Source organism: Vicia villosa, unplaced genomic scaffold (assembly GCF_029867415.1).
Source record: "Vicia villosa cultivar HV-30 ecotype Madison, WI unplaced genomic scaffold, Vvil1.0 ctg.002425F_1_1, whole genome shotgun sequence".
NCBI classification, from domain to species: domain Eukaryota; kingdom Viridiplantae; phylum Streptophyta; class Magnoliopsida; order Fabales; family Fabaceae; genus Vicia; species Vicia villosa.
This window is the reverse complement of record NW_026705923.1, coordinates 152,543-163,365: the sequence shown is the minus strand read 5'-3', so window position 1 is coordinate 163,365 and position 10,823 is coordinate 152,543. Positions and strand designations below refer to the sequence as shown.

General features: G+C 31.4%; 1 protein-coding gene across 2 annotated transcripts; it reads right to left on the bottom strand.

Moving 5' to 3' along the window:
• Positions 1–3,266: 3,266 nt before the first annotated feature.
• On the bottom strand, positions 3,267–4,617 carry LOC131638795 (mitochondrial pyruvate carrier 1-like). Of its 2 annotated transcripts, none has more exons than XM_058909339.1 (5): positions 4,464–4,617; positions 4,261–4,375; positions 4,098–4,152; positions 3,808–3,943; positions 3,267–3,544 (listed from the first exon to the last, which is right to left on the bottom strand). In XM_058909339.1, the coding sequence occupies exons 2-5, from the start codon at positions 4,351–4,353 to the stop codon at positions 3,508–3,510; spliced, it is 321 nt and encodes a 106-aa protein (XP_058765322.1). In that variant the 5' UTR covers positions 4,354–4,375; positions 4,464–4,617; the 3' UTR covers positions 3,267–3,507. The 2 variants fall into 2 exon arrangements, with proteins under 2 accessions (XP_058765322.1, XP_058765323.1); XM_058909340.1 differs by having other exon boundaries at positions 4,461–4,590.
• Between the last annotated feature and the right edge of the window lie 6,206 nt (positions 4,618–10,823).

The following is a 10,823-nucleotide window of genomic DNA, read 5'->3' as shown; positions in this document are numbered from 1 at the left end:
AAAGGCTTTGTTTTGGAGGAGATAAGCCTACTTTAGTGCGGTACTTTGACTCTGATATGGCTGGAAATATTGATTCTAGAAAGTCCATTTCGGGCTACATGGTTAAATTTGCAGGGGGAGCTGTGGCTTAGCAATCCATATTGGAAAAGTATGTAGCATTGTCTACTATAAAGGCCGAGTTCATTGTCATTACCGAAGCATGCAAAGAGTTATTATGATTGAAGAAATATTTGTAGGAGCTTGGTTTTGTTCAAGACAAATATGTGTTATTTGTTGATACCAAAAGTGCTATTCATCTGGGTAAGAAATAAACTTTTTATAATAGGTCTAAACACATTAATGTGAGATATCATTGGATACATGAGGTTTTGGATGCTAAGTTATTGGAGTTAGCTAAATCACATACAAATGATAATGGTTCTGATATGATGACTAAAACATAACCAAGAGGGAAGTTTAAAGCTTGTTGTGATATCGCTGGTTTGGCGATTTCCTCCACATAGTTGTGAGGGGGATATTTGTTGGGTTTGGGTTCTATTCCTATATGGAGAAAAGCCCAAATATCAATAACCCATTTGTCTCACTTATTTAAGTGGAGAGTGTCAATTTAGGATTAAAAGAGATAGAGAAAAAATAAGGATCCAAAAGAGAGAAAAGAGGAGAGAAACTCATTTCCGTTGTTTCTGCACCAGTCCCACTAAATCGATGATCCCCTATTTGTTAACTGTTGGATCGAGCTGAAATTTTATGGGTCTGTTTGCAACTCATATATCTAACTTTTGACCGTTTTGAATTTAAAAACAAGGTTTGAAATGAGAGATATGTGCATCGCATTAGAGCTGTAGATTTGTGTTATTTTTCAGCTTTTTGATTCTTATTTGTAAGTTAATTATGCTTTTTGATTTGCAGTTGTTAGCACTTGTTTGTGAATCACTTTGAGACTCTCTTATACCCTCAATTGATTATAGTGGAGCTATTTCTTTGGTCTGGACGACTCATGTTTTTTACTCTCAAATTGAAGGATTTTCCATGTTAAAAATGTCGGTGTTCTTTCGTGCATTTATTTTGCCGTCTTATATTTGTTGTTGATCCTCAAAGTTCCTACAAGTGAGAAATTTTATATCCGGCGCGTGTTGTTCAATTATCGTGTCTTAATTTCTCATCAAATCACACCTAAAGCTTAGTGTAAATACACACTTTAGAATTTATTTTGTGCAACTTTCATTATACCATTTTCACCTTGTTCTCATTCAAATTTTGTAAGAGACCCAACACAACACAAGATACATCATGTGATTTTTTTTATTTGAAACTAGTAAGAGACCCGTGCTGTCGCCCAGGTGCATTATTTGTGGTGTAGTATTTTATGAACGATATGAAAAATGTGAAGTAAAGAAGTTTGACCAAATTGCATTTATAAAATGGAAATTAACCATTAAATTCTTTTTACTAATAAGATAGATATTAGTAGTATGAAAATTAGGTTCTAAGCTAAAATAATGATCCACAAAAAAATTAGGTTCTATGTTAAAATAATGATTCACAATTTTTTTTACTAATAAGATATCAGTAGTATGAAAATTAGGTTCTAAGTTAAAATAATTTCACATGTGAACATTTCAGAAAGACATGAAAATCTACTTTGTTCATTCCGAAAAGAAATCATCTACCAGTGGTGAAAAGATTTTATTCAATTGTGCACTCCTTTCTCAGACTGCTTTCAACATAGAAGATATTCGTGCGTCCGTACAGATGAATTTATTTTAATTTTGGCGTAATAATTATTTTAGATATGCATATGAAAAACTCATTTTTATTGGGAAAGTATAATGAAAAATTATGAAATCAAAATATTACAACAAATAATATGATTATACAAAATATAATGATAAACTTGACAAATGACGTATTTAGATACACATGTTGACTTAAATAGAATTACATAGTTGTAAAATAAAAAATTAAATATAATAGTATATAAACTCAATTGTATTAAATAATAATAAAAAACTTGTGACATAGAGAAAGAAAAAAATTGACAATTGAAAATAAGAATTTATTTTCAAATAAAGGTAATAATTTGATAGTGATCTGGAAGATGAAAAGTTAGTTGTTCGAATGACTATGTAGTATAATTTAATTTGATAAAATACATTTTTAATGATAATAAATAAAAAATATGATAAAAAATATTCTTTATTGCATTTTAAAATAAAGTAAGAGAGAGAATAGGGAAAGAGAGGGGATATAGTGAAGTAAGGGAGAGAATAGAGAAATGTGAGAATGAATGGTAGAAATTTTGGTTGTGTAAGTGTCCAGTACTCATTGGAAAATAGAAAAGTGGTAGGGTGATTTTGTTAGTTACCATTTTGTCAATTTGTAATGCAATTTTTTTTAATTAAGGAAATAACAATAATAAAGTTTGGTCAATTTTCTAGTAAAGGATAGATAGTAGAAGTAGAAGTACAATAAAAAATTATGAAATCAAAATATTACAACAAATAATATGATTATACATAATATAATGATAAACTTGACAAATGATGTATTTAGATACACATGTTAATTTAAATAAAATTACATAATTGTAAAATAAACAATTACTATATAAACTCAATTGTATTAAATAATAATAAAAAACTTGTGACATGAAGAAAAAAAATTGACATTTGAAAATAAGAATTTTATTTTTAAATAAAGGTAATAATTTGATAGTAACCTGGAAGATAAAATGTTAGTTGTTTGAATGATTATGCAGTATTATTAAATTTGATAAAATATATTTTTAATGGTAATAAATAAAAAAATATGATAAAAAATATTGAATTGTTATATTTTAAAATAAAGTAAGAGAGAAAATAGGGAAATTGTGAAGATATAATGAAGTAAGAGAGAATAGAGAAAAGTGAGAATGAATGGTAGAAGTTTTGGTAGTGCCAAATGTCTAATACTGATTGGAAAATAGAAAAATGGTAGGATAATTTTATTAGTTACCATTTTATCTAATTTGTAGTGCAAATTTGTTTTAGAAAAGGATAATAATAAAAATTTGGTCAATCTTCTAATAAAAGATAGATAATAAATTGCAGCATTGTATTAGTTAGTTTAGATCAAATTTTATGTCATTCAAATCAAATTACCTAGTTAACCATTTTTTTATAACGGGATTCAAATGTTTACAAGATTGATTAATATGAATAAAACACATCATTTAAGTAGGCCACTTATTGGATTCAAATCATATCAAGAATCATTGAATCACATAATTCGAATAATGTCTTATGTCATTCAAATCATGTTACATTTTTCAAGAAATTTAAACCATATGCAATTTTGAATCACATGATCAGATGAAATACTTCCAAAAAAAAAAACATAGACGCTTAAAGAGAGTATCATCTCAAATGTGACTAATATAACCCACAAATCACATTAAACTAAAAGAGTAAACAATGAATGACAAGTTGCATAAGACATACTATATAGCCTACATTTGGAACATGGTTTTTACTCATCTGCTTTCTCTTTCTTCAGCTCAGTGTCACTGTTCACATCAAACAAAAGAGCAACATTAAAACAGATTTATGTATCTTCCATTTATATCTAAAACCATCACCATACACATAACACATGTTATACACAAAGATCCAATATAATGGGAAATTATTACTAAAAAAACAGAAACCTTATTTTAGAGTATCAATGTCGGTCTAATACGTGATAAGGATAATATAGTAAAAATAATATTCTCTTCCTGGTATGCTGGATCACTCATTGTAAAAAAAGAGAGTAAAGTATTGAATTTACCTTTGAGATCTGATCCACCTTGAGAGTTGATACAATTGTACTGTCTCATTAGACATATGACATATAAGAAGATGTATGTTCCGCGGATTCACCACCCAAGCAAACCGCATGAATATTCCGGAATAAAGACACATTACTGCACAATTTTATTACAACCATAAAAACAGAGAAGATCTGAATCCATCCCCAATTAATGTTCTTTTTAGAGTTCTATGAAAAATACATATTCAATTGTTCTAGTCAACTCAGATAGATCAGTTATTCGATGAACATTATTAATGTGAATATACCTGTAGTCATATTGCCAGATATCTTTTCAGGTGGTTTCTGAGTATCCATTACAGCCTAAAATCAATTACAAAGTAATTATTTAATTGTTTTTTTTACAGACGAATCAAAACGACAAGGGCTAAATCTTAGTAATACTTTACTGAAGACATAAAAAATTGTTACCGCAATAGGAAGACTCCAGTTGAAGGTAGGACCCCAGAAATGAGTAGTTTTAGGACCAATAGGACTGTTCCAAAACGACCGGAGAGTGTTCATATTGTCTCTCTATTTTTATATCCTGCAAAATGGAAAGAAATTTTTTTTTTTGTTATTTTTGTTTTCAGTTTTGTACTATAATCAAACTTCAACTTTATTTTCACAACTACCTGCAAATTATGATATTGTTTTGAACGCCAAGAGTTTGATCTGCTCTGTGGAAGAAAAAAAAACACAAAGCTGAGAAGAATATCCTTTGAATATTGAGATGCAAGTCCATTTAATCAACTTTATATTATGATTCATCATTGTTGTCTTTTGGGGAAGTTTACCATATTATCCTTCTATTATTCAATTATATCATATCTTGCTCCATTTAACCCAGACGCATTATTGTGTATTCAATTATTTGCAAGATTGATAGAATCTTTATAAAAACATAAAGTTGAAATATATCAAAATCAATCATACTTTTTAAATCTAAAATTGGAACAATATTGTTTTTTTAATGTGTTGATGTAAAAAAAGATGGTGCACTGACATTGTAAATTACTTTTACACTTTCAACCAATAACGATCACGTAAAGCGTCAAGTCACACTCTAAATTTTAAAATACTTTTATGATTTTACTCCCTCCGTCCCACAATGAGTGACCCATTTGGAATAAAATGGTGTCCTAAAATGAATGACCCATTTCAATTTCCAATACACTTTTTCCAGTTTTACCCTCTAATTAATAAAAGTTTCATCATTTCCAATACATAATAAGGGTAGTATAGTAAAAATACTATTATCTCTCTTACTTTTAAATACTTTTCTTAATATGTGTGAAATGGTGGGCTGGGTCACTCATTGTGGGACGGAGGGAGTAGCATTTTAAATCATTCTAATTGGATATATGTGTAATTTTTTTTACACTGACAGTGTACTATCATTAAACTCTTTTTAAAATATAAATAAATGTGTATAAAATAAAATAAAAAGGTGAAGGAGTAGAGACAATAGTAAACGATATTACATTAAATGTCAAAACAGGAAGGTTTTTACATTTAAAAAATGAAATGTTTTGAATTTAATTGTGAATAAGTCTCCTATTAATTATAAATGATTCACGACTGTTTCGATCAAGACGGCAAGGCCATCGTGAATCTTGTCGCAATTGTCAAAATGAACATTATTGCGACTGCTTTCGTCAAGACGTCTGGGTCATACACTCATTAGTCATATATTTGGATTGATATTTATTATCGAGATTTTTTTAATTTTGAATGTTTGATTTATTGACACTTCTCATAAAATATTTGTAAAATATTAGTATTCTATCAAATTAATTTTTAGTGTTTAAATGTTTACGTTGTTGTTGATCCCACATGCATTAAGAATTATAAATTAGATTTTTTTTTACATTACCTAACTTTAGATTATAAACCTAAATACATATTCTTTACAAATATAGTAAAAGTAGTTGAGTGAAAGATATAAACTCTAGACTTTTAAGATTTGTCTTGTTTTTTTCTTCACAAATGAACTATAATTTAATGAAACGTAACTTCTAAATGCTTAAAAATGTTAAACTCGTTGTTCTGATTAAATCAAGCTTTTAACTGACACATAAGTTTGTTCTTTATAACATAATAATATAGAATTTGTCACAGTTAAAAGTATAATTAAGTAAAATTTTATAAAATAATTGTCACAAATTAAAATGTAAATTATAGCTACATAAAACTCTTATATAATATGTAAAGAGTTTAACCAAGACCTGAGCTCGAGTGGCAAACGAGTCCCTCCAAAACACAATATTCGGGAAATATCAAGTTTTATTTCTGGCAGAAATAACGTTTGATCAGTGCACGTGCCTCAGTCGATCTACTATGTAGGTCGGAACCGGTGCGAAAACAAATTAAAAAAAAATAATATATAAGGACTTTCAGAAATCATAGCGATAACGGATTAATTAGAAAAGTAAAAATATAGTCACCTCTATGAATTATGAATGCGTATTAGTGAGATTCTTTCATAAGGTCAACCTAGATGGTATATGGAGGATGAGTTGCATGATCGGAGAAGATGATAGATATATTGGGAATGGTTACCTTTGTGAAGAGAAATGTATGATGATTTTAAGAATATTTTAGTAAAAGATAAATGGAAAGGAAATAATAATGCTACTAAAATGAAGAAGATTAAAGCATAAAAGTAGCTAATCTCATTCATTCCAAGGAAGGATGGAGGATCAGAAATGTCCTTGGGTTGGGTGGTGGTCCCAAAAAATAGCTAGATTTCAGAGTTTGGATAATATTAAGCCATATTCACGTTCATGTCTCCAAAGACATGATGATTAACATTTAAAATAATTTTTTATTATATTTTTTAAGAATAGCTGAAAATAGACCAAACTACCATGTAAAATTTCAAAAATATAATAAAAGAAAAAAAAAACAAGAAAATCGTATGAAAAATAAACCATTATAATGGATGCTGATAAAGATATGATTGAGGGGAATTAAATGGATAAATGATTGAGACAATGAATAACAAAATAAAAAATAATGAGAACTAAGATTTAAGTGGGTCAGGAGATGTGAACCAACTAAGGTTTCCCACGAGAAGCATGCATTGACAAGATAAGATGGGAATTATTGAAGAATATATATATATATATATATATATATATATATATATATATATATATATATATATATATATATATATATATATATATATATATATATATATATATATATATATATACTTTCGTAAAAATTCCAAAATACTTTTTGATTCTAAAGATACATCTCCAAATGTTTTTCGGATCATATTGAAGTAGAAAGATTTACAGATCCAAAAAGATGCAAGACTGAATGAAAAATAAAATTAGCATTAATAACATAAAAAAAATAAAACATTACATAGGTAATCGTTAACACAAATTGAGCATTACATGTTAATATTTAGGTGGACGTTTCAACATCTTCATAATATCTTCGATCGATCTCGATATCGTTGCATCCACTATGCCAAATTTGTCTTTTAGCAGCACCCTTACTAAAGCGCTTTTAGGAAAAAGCGCTGGTATAGGTTTCGCTAAAAAAACACGCAAAAAAAGCGCTCTGGAAGAGGGGGGTTACGAAAGCGCTTTCATAAAAGCGCTCTTATAAGGGGGGGGGGGGGGTACGAAAGCGCTTTCAGAAAGCGCTCTTATATGGGGGAGTACGAAAGCGCTTCTCAAAAGCGCTCTTATAGGTGTCTTTATGAAAGCGCTTTCAAAAGCGCTGCTATAGGGGGTAGGGTACAAGAGCGCTTTTCCTGCAAAAAGCGCTGATATAGCTATGTCTACCAAGGCGCTTATCAAAAGAGCTGTCATAGCCTTTTTAAATTAAAAGTTTTAAAAACAAAATTTTATATTACGCATTTCAGAATCCCTAATTCATCTTTTTTCTCCCATTGACGCGCGCGATTTGCCCAGAAAACCCAGAAAAGCCATTCTTCCACAAATTCAACCCACCAGCAACAACAACCAAAGGAATAATCTTTTTTGCATTTTCTGAAAACCCAGATTTGCCCAGAAAATCTGCAAAAGCCATTCACCCAGAAACAAAAGCCATTCGCCCCCAACTTCGAATCTGCTTACAAAAGCCATTCGCCCCCACTTCATCTCTTCACCGCCGCCGCCGCCGTGTACCATCTCGCCGCCGCCGCCGTCATCTTCATGTATGTCAGCTTGTTTTCTTTTGCTTTATTTGTAATTGTTTTTGTTCGACTGGCTATGTTATGATATGAACTACTTACTGCATAATTAAGCTTTTTTCACTTAGCATTGAAGCAGAACGTTTCACAGTTGGGTGAACATAAACTTTGTTGTTACCATTTTCAGTTTTAGTGAGATTCTGTTGTACAACTCCAGCTTGAGTTTGTGTCATTTTTGTCACATTCATTGTTGTTTATGATAGGTTTCTCTTGTTGTAAATCCAATTGAAGAGAAATATAAGGAAATACTAAAAGTAAGGATTCCATTTAGAGAACTTACATTTGCACTGTTTTTTTTAAAATTATCTTTATCCTAAGATTAAGTTTGTTAGGTGAGAGAGAAAAAGAAGAGGTTAGAGAAAAGAGGAATGGAGATGAATGAGGAGTGAAATGGGTGGGTCTAATATATAGTTGGGGAAATGGTGTGAAGCTACTAACCTTTGTAACTTTATTGTCTAGTGGGGAGATGGTCCCTATTCCCTAACAATAGGAGGAAAGTGGTGGTAAAAAATAGCATAACCTTTTTCTTATTTTCTCTATAGATATATCATTGAGTTATTTGAATTGTAATGGGTAGTTCAATTGAGGGTTAACTTGTCTACACCAAATGATTATTAAGAGAAACTGTGTTCACTTTAATAGAGTTACCTTACAATAGAATCCACCTGTCTATTCTTTTTATAATACAATTTTCATGTTTTACTTTTAAAAGTCTAAGTCACTTAATCCTACTAGTGGTTATGTTGTAAGTTAGTTATAAAGTTAGACTGTTAGTTGAGGTTAATTGTTAGGACTAATGAACTAGCCTCTCATTTATGAACCAATGTATGTTCAACAAGCCGTGGTACACATGTATGCATCTGTTCTTTCTCTTGTTTGTAGTTACTAGCTAATTGATAATTGATTTCATATCATTTTAAATAATTGAGTTCTAGATTGGGTTTATTTTGATATTTGTTAGTAGTGGTGTATTTAACTGCATCGTGTGTGTGTTTAATTTTACAGTTACTTTGAAGTCTCTAGTTTCTACTTGTACAACGCTGATTCAAACCTACCCATATCCCACATCAAGTCTAACTCAGGTTACTATCCCTTTCTTCTTGCTTATAGTTTGTTGTTTTCTGCTTGTAGTTTATTGTTTATGGTTCTATTTAATTTCAATTTAGTGTCTCTCAATCCATTTTTTGGTTTGTGGACTTATATTACCTTGAAATAAGGTAATGTCTTCTTTAAGAAATCGGGTATTCTGATTAGGTATTCTGATTAGGTATTCTGATTAGGTATTCTATTATTCACACTTTATAGGATCTCATTAGGTATTCTGATCAAAACATAATGATGATAGCTATTTATTATCTTGACAGAATTCCTTAGTACCTGATAGAGAAACCAAGAAGCATTTGTTTAGCGTAATTAAGACATGGATAAGACATGGATGAAATCAAACCGATTGTCGAAAGAGTACGAGAAAGGGGTATGGGAATTCGTTGAGTTTGCGGTTGCGCACTCCGAAGACCCGCTTCGAATGCCGTGTCCTTGCTTGGGTTGCTGTTATGGGGGTAAGGTTGACGGGAAACAGTTGGGATCCCATTTACTACGGTTTGGAATTGATAGAAGTTATACATGTTGGACAATGCATGGTGAGAAAAGTAACGGGAATGCTGAGTCGAGTTGTAATAGGAAGTATGCTTCAAACGACGATTGCACAGACACATACGATTGCGATCGAGTCGAAGAGATTGCAAAAGCGCTTGAAGAAGATCTTGCGGATTGTCCCAAAATGTTTGAGAGGTTGGTAAGCGATGCAGAGAAACCGTTGTATGATGGTTGTTCAAAATTCACAAGATTGTCTGCGGTGTTAAAGTTGTACAACTTAAAGGCGGACAATGGATGGTCGGATAAAAGTTTCACAGAGTTATTAGCCCTTATGAAAGATATGCTACCAGAGGATAATGTTCTTCCCAATCGAACGTATGAAGCCAAAAAGATGTTGTCCTCTATTGGCATGAGCTATGATAAGATACATGCATGTCCAAACGATTGCGTTTTGTTTCGAAATGAGTATGCAGCGTTGAATGAGTGTCCTAAATGTGGTGCCCCTCGATATAAGAAAAAGTTGTCTCCTGCTAAAGTCTTATGGTATTTTCCTATAATTCCGAGATTTAGACGCATGTATCGTAGTGAGACCGATTCAAGACACTTGACTTGGCATGCAGATGAAAGAATTATTGATGGAAAGTTGCGACATCCGGCAGACTCACCACAATGGATGAAAGTTGATACTGATTATCCTGAATTTGGAAAAGAAGCAAGAAACCTTTGGTTGTCATTGTCTACTGATGGAATGAACCCGCATGGTATTCAAAGTATCTCGCATAGCACATGGCCTGTGATTCTTATGATCTATAACCTACCTCCGTGGCTATGTATGAAGCGTAAGTACATGATGTTATCTATGCTAATTTCTGGGCCTAAACAACTAGGGAATGACATAGACGTATACTTGGCACCGTTAATCGAAGATTTAAAGTTTTTGTGGGACAACGGTGTGGAGGTTTACGATGGGTATAGGAAGGAAAGTTTCAACTTGAGGGCGATGTTGTTTGGAACAATTAATGATTTTCCAGCATACGGAAATCTATCCGGGTACAGCAATAAAGGTCAAAAGGCGTGTCCCGTTTGTGAAGATGAAACCGATACGACACGATTGGAGCTTTGTCAGAAGAATGTCTTTCTCGGCCATCGTAGATTCTTAAATTCTAATCATCACTACCGTGGG